We start from the raw sequence: 20,944 nt of genomic DNA on the forward strand, positions 1-20,944 counted from the left end.
GGCACGCAAACAGAGAAGGATTGAAAGGAATATCACGTGTGTGATCATGCCGTTATTTCATGGCAGAGTCTGCACAAGGCTCGAATAGGTCTCGGAGACAAGAGCCTCCACTTTAGCATCGCTCTAGGTACATGGGTGAAGGAAGACGATGCACACCTCGTCGAGCGGTCTCCTATCGCAACTGGAACTGGTCGGTCACACACCCATGGAAGATGCACTCGCTCACCTCCTCCTCCGATTACCAAGAATCGACTCTCAGCGCAACTCGAGGTGGCTCGACATCATTCCAGAACCGCCTCTCTCGAGCATCATTTGCAGTTCCAGCATTCTGTCTCCCTGCCCTGGCATCGTTCCTGGAGTATTGCCATAGATCTTCTCTCCCAGCATTCGCAACTTCATTGGCATCGTGTTGTCACCCCAGCTCTCCTGGATGTCTGACTTCTCTTGGGCGCACTGCAGCGCCTGCTTGTTCAGTCGAACGCACTCCTCCAGCTTCGAGTCAGTCCACCATGGTGGCAAAAATCCAGCCTTGTTCTTCGCTCGACGGATCATGTCGCGGAAGGCTGGCTCGGAGGATGACTCTCCGTTGTAGATGGTGCCAGACATGGTGTCTCCCTCAAAGGTGTAGGTGTCTTCCTGACGCATACGCACGATGTCCACGAGGAGCTTGTAGACTTCCTTCTCTGGCCGGTTGTTTAGGAAGGTGTTGTTTGCAATGCTGGTGAATCCGCCAGCGGTGTTCTTGCTGCCACCAGCCGTACGAGTTGCTGCAGTGTTGCTACTGGCCAGGCGACTGCACTCCTTTTTGTGCATCTTCCAGTGAAGTGTCTGGCACTCTCTGTCACAGTAAAGGATCGATCTGCATTTGGCGCACTTCTTGAGTGGCCCACCAGTCTTTGAACATCTTGCGCACTTTTGCTGGAGCTCTTCAGCATTGATGGAGCCTGCGGTGGAATCTGACATCGTAAGCAATTTGGACGGACGAACGAAGTGGAAGCAGATTGCAAAGAGGAAGTTCGGGATGGGTGTGCTTGAAGCGGGACCAAGGTTCAGGCAACAGCAGCGTGTTATATGAACAAGGGCAGGCAGGGCAGGTCTCAGTTAGACGCGAGTCACGCGACAGCACGCGTTTGTCCTTGCGAGCAGGGATCTCAGCAAACGAGAATTTTCTGGTCAAACAGAACCTCCGAGCCGGCACCACACATCTTCAGGCCACATTATACAGACTCCCTCACACAGATGCGCCTTCCAGCCCATTCGGATCGCTTAGTGGCGTCATCTCAAACTCTTCGCTGTCCCATTCCTCGCCATACTCAAAGCGGGACGCAGACACCGCTTCTCTGCCGTAGTTCTTCTCGAGCCACTCCTCCATCGACACGATCTGGTCCGTGTATTGATCTGCATCATGGAAAAGCTTCGTGCACTCCGTCTCCCGTCGCTGCATCTCGGTAGGATCGTCTTCGCTGTATGCGGCAAGTTGTTTGCGGAGTGTTTGCAGGTCCGCTTCGAGGACGACCTTCTCGTGCATCAGCTCTGCCCGGCTGTCCTGACCGGCATCCGTCATCGTCTCCTCCCGCTCCAGCTGTGCAGCTCTCTCGGCGAGCTTGTGGTGCAGATCTTTCACAATGCCGCTGATCTGCTCGTGGTCGCCACGCACCTTCTTGAGGCTGCTGTCGGCCTCACGTCTGGCCTGGGAGGGAAAACTGAAGAACCAGTTTCCAGATCCGATCTTCTCGCAGCTGATTTTGCTGTCATCTTGAAGTGCTTGGATATAGTCTGGGTGTTGCTGTCAGCCCCATCGAGCGTGTTGGATCATACAAATGCTTGCTCACCTTTGACCTGAATGCTGCTGACTCCGGCGACTTTGGGAAGCTCTTTCTCGAGGTCTTTGAGACTGAAGACCGAGCGCGACCTTTGCATCCAGGTGACGATCTGCGCGAGCTTCAGCGCGTTGCACTGTGTCTTTGGCGCCTGAGATGGTCAGCAATGGGCATCGTGCTGATGATGCAAACGGGAATCCAAACCATGATTCCAGCAGTGAATTTCTCGGGAGACTGGTGCGCCGCCAGCGAAGTCAGAATGCTTTGTGCTGAGATGAATGCGAAGTGAAGTGATCGTGAGATTTGGAAGTGCGCAGTGGCTGCCTCGACCTGCACTACTGAGGCAAGAGCGATCTAGTGAGTGGAAGTCACGACCAGCTATCTGACACGAAGAGAGAAAGCAGTCGGCCAGTCTTTCGGCAATTATCAAAGAGCAGCGAAAGCCAAGCCATGCCGCACGATGGCTCATCCAGAATGTCCAATGTCTCCCGTTATGTACAGCCCCGTAGCAAGAGGATAAACGCTTCCTCGTTACAGCTCCTTATGCTCCACCGCGTACGGGGTCTTGCCGTACGCAGCCTCTTCGGCCGCGATGACACGCACTTTCTCGCTCGCGGCAGCCCCGCCGACAACTGCCTCCGCGCCATCGAAATGCTTTGCAATTTCTTCCAGCGGCGTGTACCGGGTCTCGATGTAGAAGAAGTCTGCGGTTTCTGTCAGCTACGGCGCATTTCCGAGTAACGCATGCTCCCAAACACTCACAGACCACGAGAAGCTCGAAGGCCAGCCACACGCAGTACACGATGTAGTACTTCCACGCCAGGGCGTCCAAAGCGATCGGGTTCACATATTGGTTGAAAAAAAGAGCAACGTCGACCATCAGGAACATCAAGGTCAGGCCCTTCGCACGTAGGTTGTACGGCAGGATTTCAGCTCCGTAGCCGATCAGCATTCCGCTCCATGCCAGGTTGTAGAAGAGGTAGTAAACATAGATCATGGCTATGACAGCATTACCTTGAGCCTGGACGCCAGTCTTCGCGAATTCACCGGCGCACGCAGTCCAGATGATGAATGCGCAAAGCATACCAGCCGTGGAGACGAGAAACAAGGTGCGGCGTCCGACGCGATCCACGACAAAGCATTGGCCAACTGCGACGATGAAGTTCATGATTTGCAAGCAGCCGTTGATGACAAGCTGGATGTCGCCGTCCGTGATTCCGATTTGATTCAAGACGAGGTTGAGATAGTACGATGCCAGACCATTGCCGGACCATTGAGAGAACAGACCGAGGGAAAGCAAGATCAGGAGTCTGCGGCGGTTGCCTTTCGTCTTGATGAATTGCATCCAGCTGTTCCCTTCGAGAGACTTCTCGAGCTCAATGGTGTCCTTGATTTCTTGCATCTCGAGGAGCACGACCTCGTCCTGAGGGTTGCCATTCGCATGGACGTTGGCCAGAACCTGGTGGGCTTGCTCAACCTTGCCTTTGGAGATGAGAAATCGGGGGGATTCTGGCACGAACCACACGAACAAAAGCTGGAGGACAGAGGGCGCACCCTGGAGGATCGACGGAATACGCCAAGACCAGTTGTTGTGGATGTGCCATGTGCCGAACGTAGACCAAGCTGCAACGATCGAGCCTGCGTACCAAGTGGTGTTGTAGATGGTGGTGAAAATGGCTCGATGCTGCGGATGCACGAGTTCCGTGATGAGGAGCGGCGAGGCTCCATGAGCAATGGCGACACCAAAGCCGAGGAAAAATCTTGCCGCAATGAACACTGTTGGCCCATGTCAGTGTGCTTCTCACTGCAGCCACGTTCGGGGACACTGACTTCGAAAGTTGATGCTGATACTTTGCAGGACAACACCAAGAAGCATGATCAAGCAGCCAATGATGATACCCCATCTTCGTCCCAATATATCGGCAATGTATGGGACAACGGGAAGTGCAGCGAGCGAGCCAACGGACATAATGCAGGCGAATAATCCAAGCAGTGAGCCGTGCGGATGATCGAAGTCTTTCAAATTCGTCAGCGCTTGTACAATGATGGCAGCGTACACTCGACTTACACTCTTGCCAGACCTCGAGAGACTGCAGGCCATTGACCATGCTGCCATCAAACCCATTCGTGGCTGATGTCAAGACTACGAACATCAAGCAGATGTAGTTTCTTCGCAGACCAGGATCCTTGTACCAGGTCAGCTTGGGGAACTCACGTTCCGCCAGGCGAAAGGTGCCTTTTGTTGGACGATCCATGATGGCGATGAAGGTGCGTTGTCGAGAAAGAGACTTGCAACGACGATGTTGTGAAGTTGAAGGAACGGGTCCCTTCCTGGTCGGTGGAGAACAAGCCGGTCCTTGTTGCTGGATTCAAGTTATTAAGCTCATGGGACAAGGCTATATGAGCACTCGTGCTTTGCTGGCACATTGATCCAAAATAGCCGGCAAGCACACCGCGATAACTACCACAGCCAGTACATGGGCAATGCACACGGGTGCGCCACGCCAGCCGAAGGCTTGGTTCGCAAGTTCTGGGCAGCGCACGACTGAAGCCGGGATATAAATTGATTCGTCTGCTTCGATTCGGTATATCCCTTTTTAGTCTTTCAGAAAAGCTACTGCAAGTCTGGCAGATGGATACACGAAGAAGGACCTAACCCGCGTCTCCAGATCTTCATGCAGTAGTGGTACGTCCCAAGCGTCCTGGCGCTGATTGATGGATGCACCTTGAGCCTCCCTCCGGCTAATAAAAGAGAGATTTAGCCGGCACGCAACATCTTAGCACCGAGAGCTTCGAAGATGCATCATGCATGCTCATCTGGACATGAGATGAACGTGAAAGTTGGAATCTTGAAGGATGCCAGAGGCTGATGACTTACTATGTATGCGTGTGCCTCGAAGCAAGATGGCGGCCCGAGGGATGGTTGTGTGCGGCGGCAATTACCGCCTCCACGTGCCAAGGTATTCTATTTCTAATCCGTCGATTCTTCCTTCTTCCAGTCATTCACGCCGACACAGCGCCGTCTCGTGCGCTCACCTCACCGAGCGAAGCTGAATAGTCCGCGAAGCTCCTGACTGACTGACTGACTGACTGACTGGAGATGGATATGGATGCCTGGGAGAATCCGCTGGACGTCGGAAAGGTCATCGCAGGCCCATGCCCATGAATTCGTTCCTGCTGAACCGACAGCTCGGCGCCATCAGTCCACGATCACTCGCTCAAGCACAGAACGCTCGGCTGCTGGCACATCTACAGCCAGCCCTCGACCGATTCGTCCTTGAAGCACCCGATAGCCGAGCGACTAATGAGCACCTCGGGACCAAAGATCTCGCCCATGCTGCCGGCGTCGCTAGCATCGCCATCGATCGCTTTGAAGGGCGATACCTGATTTCTGGTGGAGCAGACTCTTCACTCGCCACCTGGGACGTCGAAGCAGCAAGGGAAGCGGATCCTCTGACACATGTGCCTTTGGCCGTATCACCTCGTACATCGACTCGTCTGAGCCTTGGCATTACGCACGTTTCATTCTACCCGTTTGACTCCCTGGCTTTACTGACGAGCGGATACGATGCAACTCTCAAACTCTTCTCGTCCGAGACTCTCGAAGCATCAGCATCATTTGATCTCGGTTCCGTCGTGTACAGCCATGCGACGTCCGACATTGCTTCACACCTGCTCGTTGCCTGCGCCTCGCAGCATCCAGCAGTCCGCTTGATCGATCTCAAATCCGGCTCGGCAACGCACTCTCTGTCTGGTCACGCCGGCTCAACGCTCTCTGTAGCTTGGCATCCGCGCGATGAACATATACTTGCTTCTGGCGCGACTGACGGAGTGGTTCGGCTGTGGGACGTTCGCCGCAGTGCTAGCAGTCTCGGAGTGCTCGATATGGAAGACAGCATCGGTGTACCAGGCTACGATGGTAGAGGCACGGGCGCGCGTCGACGAGAGAAAGGCAGGTCCCACTATGGTGCTGTCAATGGTCTGAGTTGGACTGAGGATGGAAAGTATCTTCTCTCGAATGGCCAAGATGAGAGGATGCGGGTCTGGGATATGTGCACAGGCGCAAATACTCTTGTCAACTTTGGCCCTGGTCTGAAGAACTCTACCATCACAGCTTGGAATCCTCTCATTGCCCCAAGTTATTTGTCAGCCGCGGGCAATGAAGTGGTTTTCTATCCCAATCCGAAAGAAATCCTCACTTTTGATCTGCACACGGGAACCATGGAAAGTCGACTCCGTGTTCGAGGTTTACCTGGCTCTCAGAACGATGCAAGCACCAAGAACCCCAAAACACGAGCCACCTCTTTAGCCTGGCGAGCGCATCAAGTGGAGCTCTATTCCGCACATTGCGATGGAACGATCCGCTGTTGGAAGCCGCATACCCGCGAGGATATTCTGGCTGAGCGTGATGACTCCGACGATGTTGAAGCAGACGCATCTGCCGCCGAGAGAAAACGCAAGCGCGAAGAATTTGACGACATGGTAAAGAATCTCACGACCAAGAAGATCACATTCACGTGAGAGACGATATGACTCAAGCTCTTTTGTATCTTAAATGCTTCCTCAAGGTACCGTCTCCAGTGCCTTCTCCATCCTTGGTCATTATCATGTATGCGTCGATCGCTTAGTGAAGCCTCAGTGAAGGATAGCGCGCCGACCACTTCCTGCTCAATCACCGTGTCACATCGTCAAATCTACCAGCTCAGCTCAGCCCATCCGGTACTTGCTGTTCTCTCTCCATCTGGACCCAAATAGGAAGAGCAATATTGGCAGAGGCCACAGCACCAACGTAATGAATCCAAATAGTCCCAGACCCCATTTCGGCATCAGATCGCTCGTGATGTCTTGCAACATCACTAAAGGTAGGAACGCTCCAGCCAGAATACGCCCAACAGCCTGAGACGTAATCGCGCTTAGGGTCCCAGCCGGTGCGAAAAGATCGAAAGTGTAAGGCACAATCGAGAAAGTGATCATTGACGAGCCCCAAATGAAGAAGGCTGTGCCAGTAATCGGCACGATGGGTTGATGATTTGGATTGACGGTGTTGGCTGCAGGCATACGTCAGCTGTGTGTCAACGAGGGGACTTGATGGATGATTCTTACCAACCCAGAACAAAGCGCCGTTGATGAACATTGTTCCAGGAATTGCAGGCAACACGCGGTAGTCGATTGCTCGTGCACTGTTCCGGAGCTCCTCGGGCAGGTATCTCCGGACATGTGCATTGGACAGCTGCTCAATCGCGATGACTGAGATCGCTCCCAGTCCCGATCCACAGACCGCGCCCAGGAATGCTTTGCCGATTCGTACAATAGAGAAGCCGGGCCCCGTGGGCGGCACAGGTGCCAATGCAGCAGGTACCGAGATGAACCATTGGAAAGTCAAGAGCCAGGTAATAAACATGATAGTGGTACACAATGTGACGACAGGCTCAGTGAACAACATTGTGAATGGCTGAAGGATCGTCACTTTGGCCATCTTTGGCAAAGTCACGCCTGATTCTGCAGGAGACTGGCTCGCAACAACTGCTGCTCGAGTTTGCTTCTAAGATCGACGAGGGATCTCGCGCTGATAGCTTTCCGACATGCCAAGAGCTAGCACCAACACTGCTGCAGCGAGACAGACGGGAAAGTATTGCGTCCAGCGCCAGTCATTTGTGGCATTCACAAGGTAGCCTCCAAAGAAGGGACCTGAAAAGTATCAGCATAGCGACAATGCTAGAGCAGAGACAGGCTTACCGAACGCAGCACCCCAAAGCTGGCCAGACCTTGCACAGCATAGTAGGTGTTCGTCGTCTCCGCACTCCAGATATCTGCGAATGTGCCTTCTAGCAACACCAAACATGGTCCGCCAAAGAATCCCGCAAAGAAGCGGCAGACGAGACCCTGTGACTGTTCGGGACAGCCCTCCGCCAAGATTGAAGATCGCGTTCAGGAAGAGATAGGTTGGGTAGGAGATGGATCTGCCTACTCTCTCCGTGACGTGCGGGACCCAAATCGGTGCAAAGGCGATTCCAAACAAGTACAGCGAGAAGCCGGCAATGAAGTCCTCGGGTATCATCGGGTTGAGGTCGAAATGCCTAGCGAAAGGGACTTTGGCGGCCGTGCAGGTAGTAAGACCTATAGCGCTGGCAGTGAATACACGTTAGCCCAAGGAAGCTATTAGTCGCAGAGTTGGAACGCACACTGAGAAAGCGCATGCCCAGGCTTGAAATGAAGTCAAAATGCGTCGATCGAAAGGCCAGTTCTGGGGATTGACGGGATCTTCAGGTGCCAGCGAGTGCGACAGGACAGCGCTCGCCAACATAACCTTGCCTTGGTCATGCTGCTGTGGAATGCCTTGCTCTGTATCTCGTCGCTCCTTCGAAGCACCATTCCCGTGCTCGTCCATCATCGCTGTTACTCGTTGGATCAGGGTGGCGATTTGATCAGGCTCGACGAATGATGTTTAGATGTGTGTGTATGCTGGATGCAATGAAAGAAAAAAGGCCTGAAGCTCCTGAAGCTGTCCTGCCAACCTATATAGCGGTCTTGCCCGGGGATGTTCGAAGACCGGCATCAGCTTCACCGTATGGTCGCGCATAACTCAATCCTTGACACACACAATGGTATGGCGTAAGCGGATGCGGGTTGGCCTGGACATCGATCAGTGGACATTGGACGATCAAAAGGTTCCACAACAGCCAGCGCTGGACCGGAAGATTGTGTAGATTCCAAAGCTATCGCGACTGACAGTGTGCGCAACTTGATTGAGAGCAGTGCATTCATAGTATGGAATCATGAGTCTGCGTCTGGCAAAGATCGGCGTCAGCCACAAGTGTCCCGAGACGTTCGCCGAAGGGTTCGGTGTTCGACGAGCTGCTGCTGGGCTCAGCCTTCACAGCCTCGACAAAAATGTACCTCAAATGTCCTCTCCATGAATGCCTCAACTGTCTTGTCCGGCTTCAGCCTTGATGGTGGTGGCATGGTCTGCACCGTCATCCCTGTCAACGACTTCGCCCCTGAAAGTGCAACGTACGCCTGGCCAGGTGGTAATTGCAGGAAATCACCGGCAATGAGTACTTGAACGCCACCAAAAGGGATTGGGTTATCAGGTGTTGATAATGCCTCGTCCATCATTGCCGACAGTCGTGTTAACATATTCGCTTCTACCATGCTGGTTTCGTCGATGATCAAGACGTCTGTATCCGAGAAGCGTTTCCATACTTGCTTTTGGTGGGCGACTTCGCGAACAGCCTCCAGTGAGCCCTGAGCAAGCTTGATAGACCAACCAGCATAGGTATGGAAGGTTGTACCTTGCCCGTAACACTTGCCCCCACAGCCCCAGGTACAACCAGCTGCGCTATGGTTCACATACATGTAATTCACGGCTTCTCGGATGGCAGATTCGGCACCGCTGGACTGTATGGATCCCTTCCTGGTCCTGAAATGAATTTGAATAAATCAAAGAAGTAGGCTAGGAGATTTTGCCAGAGAGCTTACCTGGGAAAGGAGACGAAGAGATTGCCACGGAATCCAGAGACCTGCTTCTCGGCACCATTCGGACCGTACCAGTCAAAGTAGAAGCCAGGGTTATGGCCGCGTAGCACGCAGTATACTTCCTAGGCATTGTAGTGCAAAAGGAGGATAGAAAGGGCTGGTGTGTCTGCGCGTGTCAGCGACCATGATGGCGACAATGGCGTTGGAGGCGTCTCTGGCTTTGTCGGACCATCTATATCGCCGTCGCCGTCGCCGTCGCCATCACAACCGGCCACATCCGCCGGCCTCTTTCCCAGCGCCGGAGTCCTCGCTGCAGCCGCGGTGGTGGACAAGAGCAAGAGGTCAGCGGAGACGCCCGTTGGTGGCGCTTGGCGTGGGCGGCGCGTGGGCGGCGCGTGGTCGTCGCGTGGGTCGATGTGGACGGCCGACAACATCATTGAGTTGAATTATACGTACTCCTCTCTACACTTCAAGGCTGCCTCCATCCATCCCAGGCGAGGAGTAGGAGCATACCTCGCTCAACATGGCTTTGCCGCTGACCTCCTCGCCGCCATTATTCCCAACTGAGCCTCCTTCCTCTCCGGCATTCCTCCCCGTATTGGATCGTAATCGAAAAAGAGGACTATCTGAGTACGACAACAGCAGCGATCCGCTGTTCTCCGATGACACGTCGGGTGCTGAGGATGTCACTGGCTATGAGAGGCCAAAGCGAAAGCGCATGTTCAAAGGGCCGTGGTATAATTTGGGCAGTAAGCACAGCTTGAGAGAGGGCATGGCGAAGAGGGATTCGGTTAGGAATGTCGACAGTGGTGTATGGATGGGGAGTGACGGCAGCGAGGAGAGTGTAGACAGTACGGTTGCTGAGGGCAGCAAGATACGCCTCCCGAACCATGCGGCCATCGAAAGAGCGCCGCTGACCGCTGAGGCCTTGGCGCGGTCCATCATCGACCATTGCGTGGAAGATGGCAAAGAGGCCGTAGATCTTTCTGATATCGGCTTGACCGAATTGTCTTCTGCCACCCTCAGACCGCTGCATCAGCTCATTCGGCACTCTCACATCGACTTAAGCCACCCTCCATCCGAGACAGAATTCGCTCCGTTGACACCTTCCATCAAGCTCTTTCTGGCCAAGAATTCCCTCACTTCTCTTCCGCCCGAGTTGTTCAGTCTGGAGAACCTGACTGTGCTCAGCCTTCGAAGCAATGAGCTCACGGAGATCCCACCTGGCATCGCCCGGTTGAAGAAGCTCAAAGAACTAAACATCTCTGGTAATCGAATACAGTGTCTACCTTGGGAGCTCCTTGATCTGATCTGCTGTCGTGATGGCCACACCACAGTAAACATACGGCCCAACCCTCTGCTCGAGCCTACTGAGATTTCAGGGTCATCAGGTCTGGCCAAGCTTCACATGGTACCGATTGCAAAAGAAGAGTTGAGCCGACATGGAGACACGAGAGCCTACTGCGAACGTCTCAGAAGCATCGGCTCGGAAAATGGAGCATTGGACCTGCGGACTGAGTTGGAGATTCGGCTGAAGCTAGGTCGCATGCTTAGAAACCAGTACATCCAGGAGTCTGCACAAGCTGGAGCCGAGCCCGTCGTCTGCCGCGAAGAGCTCATATATCTGGTTTCCTCAGCTGTGCGATATCTTGACATCGATGGCAGTCCAGCCAGCAGACGAGATGCCGCTGTCGATTGCACTGCTACCGCGTCCGACTTGCATGATCGTTCCCGCCAGCTGAATGCCGTGCCATCGCTTTTCGAGCTCGCCACTCGGGCCACTCAGGCCAACTTCAGTCTCGACGATATTCCGGCAGAATTACCTGTCCGTGTGAGAACAGCCTTGCAGCAAGCAGCAACAAGCTTGGAATTGGGTAATCAGCAGTGTTCGACGTGCAGCCGAACATTTGTGGCTGCCAGGGCCGAATGGGTGGAGTACTGGTTCAGCGGCTTTCCATCTCAGCCGGAACTCAGTCAAGAAGCAGTGCTTCCATTTTCCAGGAGAGCGTGCAGCTGGCGGTGTGCTTTGCCATCTGAGACGGGCTCCTTTCGATTTTGATTTATGTAATGTAATGAATGTATAGATGACTGACTGTACAGATGGAGATATTCTTTAGCGCTGATGGTGTCCGATCTCTGCCTTTTTAGAAGCACTCCATGACCCCAGTCGCCTCAAATCTAGAGGGCGATCTTTGTCGACAGCCGGGCAAGAGCCAAAGAACGCCTGAGAAATGGGCCGAGGATCTCTGGCATACAAAGCCTCGACACAAAGTTACCTCTGCAATCTCATCCTTCACCATGACGGAAAGTTTTGAGGCTTGGATGAAGTTTGTCTTATTCGTCGCCAAATGGCTCGGTCTTGTTGCGATTGTCCGCTGGATCTTCACGCTCGTCGATGTTGTTGTGACAAGGTTGCTGATCAGATCATCAAAGCTTCAAGACTATCATCGTGAAGGCGAAGCCTGCTGGGCATTAGTAGGCATTACTGATCTTCCGACAGGCTCTGCTAATAGTGTTCAGGTCACCGGGTCCTCGGACGGCATAGGCTACGGCTTCGCACAAGAACTCCTCTCCCGTGGCTTCAACGTTCTCTTGCACGGCCGAAATGGAATGAAACTTCTTTCATGTTCCAAGGACCTACAGTCTCAATATCCTCACCGCCAGATTCAATATGTCGTATCAGACTCCTCCCGGTCGGATGGCTCGTACCTTCTGGTAGCGCGAAGAGCTGAAAGCCTCCCTGGAAAGCTCACAGTCCTGATCAACAACATCGGCGGTCAAACCCTGACACCACAATTTGCACCACACTGGAGCCTGCCGCACACCGATATCGATGCGACGATGAACATGAATATGCGTTTCGCCGCTCATCTGACCAAAGCTCTTTTCCCGCTACTTCGCCACAGTCACCTCGGTATAAGTCTCAATTGTGGCTCCACCGGCGGTCTTCTTGGAGTACCTTATTTAGCAACCTACACAGCATCCAAAGCCTTCGTTCACACATTTACAGAGGCGCTGAAGACAGAATTGCTGGCCGAGAAGGTGAATAATGTAGAAACCATGGGCTTTGTGATTGGCAATACTGATTCGAATACTAACAAGGAAAAGATTCCTTTCTTGACGGTGACCAGCAGAGAATGCGCGAAAGCTTGTCTCGATCGCATTGGGTGTGGGAGGACGTTGGTGGTACCCCACTGGAAGCACATGTTGCAGGTCTGGATAGGTGATTGTATGCCCGAGGCGATGAAGAGGAAGGTGATGGGCGATGAGATGAGGGCGAGGATGGAGAGGGAGAGGAAGATAGGGTAGGAAAAGCGTGATTGCGGAGCTAAAAGCCAAGCACGGAGAGCGCGAGAGCATCGAAATGCTCCGAAAACGAGAGTTCTTCGAGCCGTGATACGCCAAATTAGCTATCGGACGCAGGGATTTGGGTCCGAGATGATTGAGTCATTCGTGTCTTTCATCGCCAACAGACCCTGACGATGGCAGATAGTTCAGCGCTGAATGCATACATTGCTGCTGCTCCAATCCCGCCGTGGGCGTGCGCTGGACGGATTACCATGCATTGAGCGTGAGCTTGAAAGCCTGGGCATCTCTCAGCCGCAGAGTTGTCTTTGCGAGATGGATTTGAGCAGGAAAGAGCGTCTATTGTGTGGAATGGCAGGGTGGAAGGCTCCCGTCATGACTGGGCTGCAGGTGCTTTCCTCATACCGCACATGTGTTCACTCTGCACGTCTCCAGCTGCCTCCGAAGTCCCTCGGCGGACCTTGCGGCTTTCTCTGTTCGAAGCGTCCACCATTACCACCGCCCTGCTCTCGTCTCGCGCCGCTCCCAGCGCTTGGCGGTGGCGGGCGTGCCATGCGAATCTTATATGCACCCCCCGAAGGCGTCGGTTGATTGTCAAGTGTGTCAATTGCATTCTGAGCGTCGTGTGGAGACATCAAATCCACAAAACAGAAATGCTGGTCACCCCCCTGTTCCACTTTGGCTGCGGAAGGTGTAAAGAGCTTGGTAATGCTGCGAATTTCGTAGCCGGATAGCAATTGTCGGACGTCACTCTCCAGAGCCGCCTGATCCTCATAATGAGGCAGTTGACCCACGAAGATGCGCGAGGTATCGTTGAGCTGCTCTCTTTCAACCTTGGTTGTCTGGTTGGGTGCTCGGCGCTGCGACAGACGGACGATGTATTTGGCACCGTAGGGATTTTCCTTGCCGTTGAGAGCTTCTATGGCCTCCTGGGTCTCCAGCGCATTCGACATGTCGACGAAGCAAAAGTGGTGCGATCCTGGGATAGATTCTTTGGAGGCGTGTGGAGAGATGAGTTTGCTGACTGCCTGGACATTGTACCCCTGGAACAATTCGCGCATCTCAGCATTGAGGGAATCCTGATTGGGAATCCTTGGTAGGCCTCCCACCCAGATTCGTCGCTTCTCGTTTTCTGGCGCGCTCCAATGAGTGTGAGCGTCGTCCCGATTCCAACGATCATAAGCATACGAGGCATCATCTACATCTCTCGAAGGCACCTCCCTCCGCGTCCAGTTGCGATCCCAGACCTTGGTCGGGAGACGCTCCTTGAAAGAGCTCCTTTCCGTCTTGGGGTTGATGCGAACCGGGCGGCCTCGGATTTCTTGGCCTTGGAGGTTTTCCATCGCGTGGGCGGCTTCCTCCTCGCTGTGGAAATCGACAAAGCAGTAGCTCGGATTGCGTCCGGTGAAAGGATCGGTGGAGATGTCAATCTTCTTTCTACGAAATGATCAGTCGGGACTTTCGGGAGTCTCAGCGATGCGATGCCACACACATGGCGACATTGTTTTGCGAAAAGAAGTTTTCCACGTCACTTTTCTGGGCGACGTAAGGCAAATTGCCCACATAGAGTCGCGCACTCGTTTCTGCCATAACGTTACTGCCAGGCGGCGCGCTGTGGGTGGCGTCGAGGTGGTCGAGTGCTGGCGGCGCGCTTTCGAAGATTTCGTTTCCGTGCAGGATTATTTGGAAAATGCAGGTACGAAGCCCAAAATCGGTGGGTCGGGAAGGGGCGCCTCAGCGCCAAGCCTGCAGTAGAATAGCCATTTCCGAACGCCGCAAGAATCACAGGAATGACGATCGAGCACCCAACATGGGCGACGCCGAGCCATGATCAATGTGCAGGCACATTCGCATTATTGGTCCGGATGCGGGCACCCCGTCCGGTAAGGTGAAAGCATCGCTTGGACCTGTCAGGCTGTCAGGTCAGGCAGGAGATGATGGAAGACGGCTCGCGAGAAGCTGTGCGATAGCCTGATCAATCCCGAGGGCAAGTCCGTGTGGCAGTGTGTTCTAGCTCTCCGTACCAATGTACCACACAGTAGGTCGTTTGACAGCCACTCGGAATGTGGCCTCGATCGAGCAGCGTATGATATCACGTCTCCGCTGCATCTAGCTTTTGTACTGCCAATCCGCTGCAAGAGCGATGCAGCAGTTGGGGAAGCTCTGACCAGCTGTACCCCGGACTTGCCAAGTTGGCTGAATGATAAATCCGCTGAGCGTTTCCTTCCCTTCCTTTTTCCATCTACACCTACTGTCTACACCTCACCGCGCCACGCGTCACATCTTTCCACTACATCTCATCTCATCTCACCGACCAGTATGAGGTTCGCAGTCAAAGTTATGCGGCCTGTGCCGCCCAGCGCGGTCTTCTCAGCCACCACGCCCTTGACGCCGCTGTCATCCGCCCCGAACGGCTCAATGCCATCCGACGCCGTCCACACCCTCGCAGTGCCCGGCAAAGGAAATGTGACCATCACCGACCTCATTCACGCCACCGAGCAACGCTTCCGACAGTTATACGGCGACGATGTCATCAAGGGCCTAGTCTTTGGCACGACATTGAAGGGATCGCTCGGAGAAGACTTCCTACCCACAGACGAGCTGATCGATCTATTCGAGGGAGAAGGGGAGCGAGATAAAATCCAGCTGTATCTGTATCTGGAGGAGGCCAAAAGCAACGGAAGTAACTCCAAGAAGCGGAAGCGCGACGAAGAGTCGGAGATGGAGATGGGTGCCGAAGCCAAGCGTGTCAAAGGGAAGCGCGTGGTCAGCTCAGTGCAGGCGAAGTCGAACGCATCGAAGCCAGATTGGACTGCGGAAGAGGACGAGGTGATTCGAAATGGTGTGCGAAGAGGTTGGAATAGCACGAAGATCGCTCAGTCGCTCGATGGTGGCCTACGCACCGCGGGAGCAGTGCGCGGCCGCAAGGCCGTGCTCATGAAACGGAAGCCCAATCTTCACTCTTTTCCTTCGCCGCTCCGTGGTGCGCCCGCGGCCACGCCAGCCAGTAGCAATGTCGTGGCTTCGACGCCGCCCCCAGTTGTTGAAGCGCTGCCGCTCGCCGCCGCCAATGCGACAGCGCAACCCGAGGGCAATGCCGTCGTTGTGACAAGTCCAACACGTCCGAGAAAAGGCGACATGTTCAGCGATCGCACCGACGAGGAGCGCTGGGCAGAAGCATACGAAGGCGCCAAGGGCGATTCCGACAAAGCACGCCACTTATTCAACGTGATCCTCAACCGGGAGGCCATGCTCAACGCCGTGATGCGCGAGGATCACCCCGAGATCGAGAGGCTCAAGGCTCAGCGAAACCGATTGAAACGTGAGCGAAATGAATTCGTTGGCGCAGCAACCCCAAGCCGCCATAATCCACTGGCCGGGCACGTACAGCTACCCAACAATTCTGAAGCAGCCGACGAAGAGGTTGTGCGACACGATGACTACTCCACGGGAGACGAAGGCAAGGCAAACAGCATGAGCATGTGGGACACTAGCGAGGACGAGATGGAGGACGATGAAGATGACTCAGAAGGACTTTCGGAAGAAGACGTGGACTTTGTGGATGGACCGGGCAAGATTCTCAAGGAGGAGGAAGATGATGAGGAGGTCAAGGAAGCTTCCAAAAACTCTGCAGAGCCAAGCCAACAGAGTGCCGCTTCGGTGGATCACGAGCCGGAGGCAAATGCAGGAGCGAAGGTGGTCAAGCAGGAAGAGGCTGAGCACGACGGGATCAAGAATTTTGCCGCAAATTTCCACCCAACTCCTCCACGGCCACGGCCAGTCCCGGAGACAGCGGAGGAAGCGCGTGCAAGGCTCATGAAACTGGCTTGCCCTTACGATGATGATGATGAGAGCTCGGAGTCGAGTGACAGCGATTAAATTGCATGATTCGCGGCTGCTATATCTTAACTGTACAGTATTGTAATCGCTGTAGTCAGTAATTGAATGGAATGGACCAGTGTGTACAAAGAATTCCTTTTCTAGCGCCTGATCATGGAGCTGGAGTTTCGACCAGCACAAACTAATACAGAGTGGCTATAGAGCGACAGGCTAGGTGACCAACCCAATTCCACCTAAAACTGCTCGAGCCAGTACCGTCACCTCCATTTCTAGTGCCTCATTATGGAGCTGGAGTTTGGACCAGCACAAGCTAATACAGAGTGACTATGGAGCGACAGGCTAGGTGACCAACCCAATTCCACCTGAAAGTGCTCGAACCCGTACCGTTACATCCATTTCTAGCATACAAGAGCGAAGGTTTCGTTTCACGACGCTCCTGAGACGCACAAAATGAGTCTGTTGAATGATTTGGAGGCATGACTCGAAGAATCCGATGTTCACTTGCGCCTACCAAGTGTGCAATGGCTTCAATGGTCATCAGTGCATCAAACGACCGCGTGTCGCCTTGGACGGCGCCCGTGGGTTGAACGGGAATGGAGGAGCGTGTGGGGTGTCTGATTCATTGTCTTCACCAGACCATGAGTGACTGGCAAATCTGTACAAGGACAGGATTCATGGTCGCAAATAGAAGATGATCGCATTCCTGGTTACGGGTATGACTGAGAGGTGAGCCGTCTCTTCATGCCCTGCCCGCCTTGAGCGGCAAGTATGGCTAGATGAGTCCAAGTGCGACCTCGCATTCATGGCTATCAAGGTTGCTCTGAAATCCGGACCTCAATCGCATTTGCGTCAGGTACAGCTCCGACAGTGTTTTTGCTGTAGGCATGATCCTGAAAGCAGGGTCGGAGATCTCGTCCAGATTTTCAGAAACAATCTCCAAAAAGCCGTTCGCGTTCATTGTCTGACAAAATTCGGAGGTTAGCCTTGAACTCCTCATCAGTATAGCTTTCACATTGCCCTCAAAGCGTCTTCAGCAATGGATACATCCTCAGGACTCAGCAGCAAATCAATCATCTTCAAACCTTTGATCTGCTCGTCTTGCAACATCTCTTCCAGCTCAGCCCAACTCGTCGCCCTCCTTGACCAATATTGCATAATCAGTATCATCAGTTCTCCCGCCCATGAAGTTTGCAGCCTCAGTATACCGCCACTCTGGCACATCTTTGTGCTGCGCATCCAAGCCGTGCAAAAGCCTCTCGTATGTATAGCCTGCATTGTTGCTCATGAAGATTGTGACGTCCAACTTATACCGAATGATGTCTGAGATGAATTGGCAAGTGACCTGGAAACTCCCATCTCCCTCAAATGACACCGTGCGTCCAGGAATGTTAAGATCGCATTTGGCGGCAGCGACACCCTGAGCTGCAGGAAGCATATGCCCAATACTGCACCAGATGCCCGACGCGATGACTTGGACTTTGTCGGGAAGTGAAATGTCGCGACCGCCGGAGTGGGGTGCCATTTGCAAGGAGTACAGTATCGTTGGACCTGAGCCATGAGGACATGCGGGACCAGAACGAGTCTTGAGATATAAGGGATGATGGGGAGGGTGATGAAATGCAGTTGATTCTGCTCGTCTGGACACAATATTTCGTAGGCTGCTCGATCTTCAGTCCTTTGATCAAGCTCTGTAGGAGCGCTTTCCCTGGTACACGGTAGACTCTCCCGCCAATGCTCACGCTGTCAAGGATGAGGGATATGGTCACTTCAGGATCCGGGACTGCGCTCCAAGCAGCCGTGTTGGTATCACTCAAAATTGGTCCAAAAAGCAGAACAAAGTCTGCCGACTTGCTTGGTTCTGTGGGACCGCTGCGCGGAGTGGTCCATGATGAGTGAGACTCATCAATGAGGCCTTTACAAGCGGCGAACAAGTTGCAGGCATGCTTGTCAGTCTCACAAGTTCATTGACTTCAGTGGCCATGTCGAATTGATAGGCGAGTCCGTCGGTTCAGAGGGCGCTTGGCGGCTCTGAGCCTGGCAATAATAATTGGAACGAGATCTGCTTCTCCTGGCGCGGTAGATCTGGTCTTGTCGACCTTGAGAGTTCTGTGAAGCCGCTTGATCGGTATCGTCGTGCTCAATGTCGCTGGGAACATTGACATAGACCGGCTGGCTGTGTAGTACGCATTGCTCGAGCGCTCTGTCGTACCGATCTGCCGCTTCGTCAGTGTCATCAGAAGAGAGATCTGCTTGCGCGCGTGTAATTTGTTTTGCCATGTCTGCATATATATGGAGTTGTCCATCGCCTCAGGTATTATGTATGCATGCTCCCGGTGAATTTACCACTGCACTCTTGAAGGCGTGCCTACCACGTGGATAACAGGAACGCAACGCTCTCTGCATAGCTTCCCGCGACAGCATTAATGGCCGACAGTTCGCCCACGTCGTATGTGGTGAAGAATGCTCCAACCCTAGGCCCAGCAATGAGGTTACGTCTGGCCAAAGCTGCCGCTCGTGCGTAGCCGTCTGCTGCATAGCCGGCGCAGAACTCGTTCCCATTTCCTATCCATCGCGGCACCCCTGGCTGTATTCGTGTGTTCGAGCTCAGGCCGCCAAGAGCGCGGAGCACGAAGTCTCCCGGAACTCCATGGACTGATCTGCAATTCAGCTGGACCAGGCGCCGAAACAGGAATTCCGCAAATGGAATTGTGCTGGGCATTGCAATTTCACATTAAGTGGTCGACGTCGAAGACATGAGATGTCGACGTGTGAATTTCCCACGTCATCTGGTCATGTCAGCAAGGTTGGCAAGGAACGGGAAGCTGCAGCGGCGATGACAATAATGATCTCTCACTCACATCCTGTTCACTCTCCTGCCACGACCTGGTCTTCTGCCTCTTTCCTCTTCCACATCCTCCACCTCGTCCTTTCCTTTCTCCAAGACCTCCCACGGTTGCATTCCCCAGTCTGCCACATCGTACCAATCTTCCCCATCACTCATCTCTGTCACCATATTGCCTTTGCCATCCGGCACAAGATGCCCCTCCGCCTTGCAACCGCGATACACGTCATGGCGAAGTCTGTCCGCTTTCTGTAATCCCGCATGCAATGATTCGAGTGAGCGCACGATCTGCTCTTGCTTCTGAACGTATTGAAACAACAGCTTGCGAGTCTCCTCTGCTTCATGCGCGGGGAGTCCAATGTCGCGATCGGCGAGAGCTGAGGACGGAGGAACGAACCAGGGATGCACCGCGGGAACGGAGGCGGAGTCGCTGGGTGACGGGGACGGTGTGCGATTGCTTCGTTCGGCTGGTGAGCGCGCCCTTCTTCTTGTCATCATCGCGTGTGTGCTGCCGCCGTTCGATTGAGATGCCGTTTCGGAGTTCGCTTCTCGTTCTGCGAGATCTGTAACGGCGGGGTTGGGCGCCTGTGCGAAATCTCCATTCTCTCCTGCAGAGCGATCAGGAGCTCCCTCGGTGGGTACTGGTGGATCACCTCCTTCGCCCTCGCCATCGCCCTCGCCCTTGGGGACATCTGCATGAGTTTCTCGCTCATTCGCAATACCATTGTCGTCGGTGGGCTCTTGACCTGAGACCGCTACTGCCTCTCCCTCCCCAGCCATATCGTTGGTTTCCACGCCTTCCATTGCCTCGCCCTGCTCCTGCTCCTGGTGCTCGAGAGGTGCTTGCTTCTGGGGATCCAGGGCACCTTCACTCTCGCTGGTGCCATTCTCCAGCGGATGAATTGGCGGGGGTCCTAGCTCTAGCATGGGCTGGTCAGTAATAATGCTCGGCACCGCGCTCTGGTCGCCGACGCTGGCTTGATCGGAATCGGGAAGGAGCGAGCGGTCGTAGTCTGTCTCAAAGGTTTCGCAATTCACCCAGTCCGAATCCCCCCTCAGTCGCTGTAGCAATCGCTTGGCTTTCCACAGACTGGCAAGCTCTCGTCGTAGCATGTCCAGCGACTCCTCGGCCATCTGTGTGAGTGCCTTGCTCTTGTACGGAATGCTCAGACTGGGGTGGTTTTCGAGCTCGGCAGGCGTCGTCAAAGGTCGCAACAATTGGTGCAGCTGCACTTCTGCGAAAGGGTCGTTGCGAGCAGGTTCGCCATAGCGTTCCGCTTCATGGTCGGATGCGGTAGGCGAGTAGACATCGCCGTCATCGTCCAGCAGCGGTGGCTTGGTAGAAATGGTGTAGCGCGAGTAGCCCGCGTGGTTGACCTGTCTCCTGTATGAGAGACCTCCTGTATCGTCTAAGGAGTCTTGCTGGACAGCAGATGCCCCTCGTTTCAGCTTATTGCCGCGGTTGGTGTGGTGCTGGATTTCCGTATCGCTGCCGCTGTCGTTGCTCGGCCTCCGCTTCATCGCGAGCTTCATGGCCCGAATAGTCTCCTTGATCAATGCCTCCTGCCGCGCCATCCTTGATGGGTGTAGAAAGTGGCATATAGCGGTTTCTTCAAGGATATGATCGCGGACAGCAGGAGGAGCAGAGGTGAGTGACGCG

At 54.1% G+C, this 20,944-nt stretch overlaps 12 protein-coding genes across 12 annotated transcripts; 4 read left to right on the plus strand and 8 right to left on the minus strand.

Moving 5' to 3' along the window:
• Positions 1-255: 255 nt before the first annotated feature.
• On the minus strand, positions 256-1,549 carry MYCFIDRAFT_156218 (uncharacterized protein; the record flags this gene model as incomplete). Its single annotated transcript, XM_007931210.1, has 1 exon — positions 256-1,549. The coding sequence occupies exon 1, from the start codon at positions 961-963 to the stop codon at positions 256-258; it is 708 nt and encodes a 235-aa protein (XP_007929401.1). The 5' UTR covers positions 964-1,549.
• Positions 792-2,904, minus strand: MYCFIDRAFT_166800 (uncharacterized protein). The gene is made up of 3 exons (XM_007931211.1): positions 2,583-2,904; positions 1,833-2,524; positions 792-1,776 (listed from the first exon to the last, which is right to left on the minus strand). Exons 2-3 carry the CDS (start codon positions 1,918-1,920, stop codon positions 1,232-1,234), a joined length of 633 nt encoding a protein of 210 aa, XP_007929402.1. The 5' UTR covers positions 1,921-2,524; positions 2,583-2,904; the 3' UTR covers positions 792-1,231.
• On the minus strand, positions 1,610-4,642 carry MYCFIDRAFT_56816 (uncharacterized protein). The gene is made up of 4 exons (XM_007930677.1): positions 3,889-4,642; positions 3,651-3,836; positions 2,583-3,596; positions 1,610-2,524 (listed from the first exon to the last, which is right to left on the minus strand). The coding sequence occupies exons 1-4, from the start codon at positions 4,073-4,075 to the stop codon at positions 2,352-2,354; spliced, it is 1,560 nt and encodes a 519-aa protein (XP_007928868.1). The 5' UTR covers positions 4,076-4,642; the 3' UTR covers positions 1,610-2,351.
• Positions 4,643-4,982: 340 nt separating this feature from the next.
• MYCFIDRAFT_31032 (uncharacterized protein) lies at positions 4,983-6,341 on the plus strand (the record flags this gene model as incomplete). The annotated part of the gene is made up of 1 exon (XM_007930571.1): positions 4,983-6,341. One exon carries the CDS (start codon positions 4,983-4,985, stop codon positions 6,339-6,341), a length of 1,359 nt encoding a protein of 452 aa, XP_007928762.1.
• A 305-nt stretch (positions 6,342-6,646) lies between these two features.
• On the minus strand, positions 6,647-9,730 carry MYCFIDRAFT_177420 (uncharacterized protein; the record flags this gene model as incomplete). Its single annotated transcript, XM_007931212.1, has 16 exons — positions 6,647-6,664; positions 6,691-7,333; positions 7,374-7,393; positions 7,426-7,508; positions 7,562-7,630; positions 7,656-7,945; positions 8,003-8,219; positions 8,257-8,316; positions 8,371-8,536; positions 8,563-8,681; positions 8,708-9,112; positions 9,137-9,159; positions 9,186-9,294; positions 9,328-9,418; positions 9,480-9,514; positions 9,562-9,730. 16 exons carry the CDS (start codon positions 9,728-9,730, stop codon positions 6,647-6,649), a joined length of 2,517 nt encoding a protein of 838 aa, XP_007929403.1.
• Positions 9,731-9,819: 89 nt separating this feature from the next.
• MYCFIDRAFT_216239 (uncharacterized protein) lies at positions 9,820-11,392 on the plus strand (the record flags this gene model as incomplete). The annotated part of the gene is made up of 1 exon (XM_007931213.1): positions 9,820-11,392. The coding sequence occupies one exon, from the start codon at positions 9,820-9,822 to the stop codon at positions 11,353-11,355; it is 1,536 nt and encodes a 511-aa protein (XP_007929404.1). The 3' UTR covers positions 11,356-11,392.
• Positions 11,393-11,618: 226 nt separating this feature from the next.
• Positions 11,619-12,605, plus strand: MYCFIDRAFT_30822 (uncharacterized protein; the record flags this gene model as incomplete). The annotated part of the gene is made up of 2 exons (XM_007930563.1): positions 11,619-11,771; positions 11,817-12,605. 2 exons carry the CDS (start codon positions 11,619-11,621, stop codon positions 12,603-12,605), a joined length of 942 nt encoding a protein of 313 aa, XP_007928754.1.
• Positions 12,606-13,018: 413 nt separating this feature from the next.
• Positions 13,019-14,192, minus strand: MYCFIDRAFT_189987 (uncharacterized protein; the record flags this gene model as incomplete). Its single annotated transcript, XM_007931214.1, has 3 exons — positions 13,019-13,075; positions 13,397-14,039; positions 14,095-14,192. 3 exons carry the CDS (start codon positions 14,190-14,192, stop codon positions 13,019-13,021), a joined length of 798 nt encoding a protein of 265 aa, XP_007929405.1.
• Positions 14,193-15,817: 1,625 nt separating this feature from the next.
• Positions 15,818-16,563, plus strand: MYCFIDRAFT_212069 (uncharacterized protein). The gene has a single exon (XM_007931215.1). It carries the CDS (start codon positions 15,852-15,854, stop codon positions 16,479-16,481), a length of 630 nt encoding a protein of 209 aa, XP_007929406.1. The 5' UTR covers positions 15,818-15,851; the 3' UTR covers positions 16,482-16,563.
• Positions 16,564-17,559: 996 nt separating this feature from the next.
• MYCFIDRAFT_78210 (uncharacterized protein) lies at positions 17,560-17,964 on the minus strand (the record flags this gene model as incomplete). The annotated part of the gene is made up of 1 exon (XM_007930760.1): positions 17,560-17,964. One exon carries the CDS (start codon positions 17,962-17,964, stop codon positions 17,560-17,562), a length of 405 nt encoding a protein of 134 aa, XP_007928951.1.
• An 843-nt stretch (positions 17,965-18,807) lies between these two features.
• Positions 18,808-19,161, minus strand: MYCFIDRAFT_31855 (uncharacterized protein; the record flags this gene model as incomplete). The annotated part of the gene is made up of 1 exon (XM_007930606.1): positions 18,808-19,161. One exon carries the CDS (start codon positions 19,159-19,161, stop codon positions 18,808-18,810), a length of 354 nt encoding a protein of 117 aa, XP_007928797.1.
• A 135-nt stretch (positions 19,162-19,296) lies between these two features.
• On the minus strand, positions 19,297-20,864 carry MYCFIDRAFT_156226 (uncharacterized protein; the record flags this gene model as incomplete). Its single annotated transcript, XM_007931216.1, has 1 exon — positions 19,297-20,864. Exon 1 carries the CDS (start codon positions 20,857-20,859, stop codon positions 19,297-19,299), a length of 1,563 nt encoding a protein of 520 aa, XP_007929407.1. The 5' UTR covers positions 20,860-20,864.
• Between the last annotated feature and the right edge of the window lie 80 nt (positions 20,865-20,944).

The sequence above is a fragment of the Pseudocercospora fijiensis genome (assembly GCF_000340215.1).
Source record: "Pseudocercospora fijiensis CIRAD86 unplaced genomic scaffold MYCFIscaffold_7, whole genome shotgun sequence".
Lineage (NCBI taxonomy): Eukaryota > Fungi > Ascomycota > Dothideomycetes > Mycosphaerellales > Mycosphaerellaceae > Pseudocercospora > Pseudocercospora fijiensis.

What these genes read in the sequence shown, in the direction of transcription:
- MYCFIDRAFT_166800 (XM_007931211.1), bottom strand. Translation starts at nt 1,920, where the DNA reads ATGCAAAGGTCGCGCTCGGTCTTCAGTCTCAAAGACCTCGAGAAAGAG. An exon ending in CAGCAGCATTCAGGTCAAAG is followed by an intron (nt 1,777 to 1,832) that starts GTGAGCAAGCAT and finishes AGCAACACCCAG; the next exon opens with ACTATATCCAAGCACTTCAA.
- MYCFIDRAFT_56816 (XM_007930677.1), bottom strand. Translation starts at nt 4,075, where the DNA reads ATGGATCGTCCAACAAAAGGCACCTTTCGCCTGGCGGAACGTGAGTTC. An exon ending in TCTCGAGGTCTGGCAAGAGT is followed by an intron (nt 3,837 to 3,888) that starts GTAAGTCGAGTG and finishes CGAATTTGAAAG; the next exon opens with ACTTCGATCATCCGCACGGC. An exon ending in TATCAGCATCAACTTTCGAA is followed by an intron (nt 3,597 to 3,650) that starts GTCAGTGTCCCC and finishes ATGGGCCAACAG; the next exon opens with TGTTCATTGCGGCAAGATTT.
- MYCFIDRAFT_212069 (XM_007931215.1), top strand. Translation starts at nt 15,852, where the DNA reads ATGCTCAACGCCGTGATGCGCGAGGATCACCCCGAGATCGAGAGGCTC.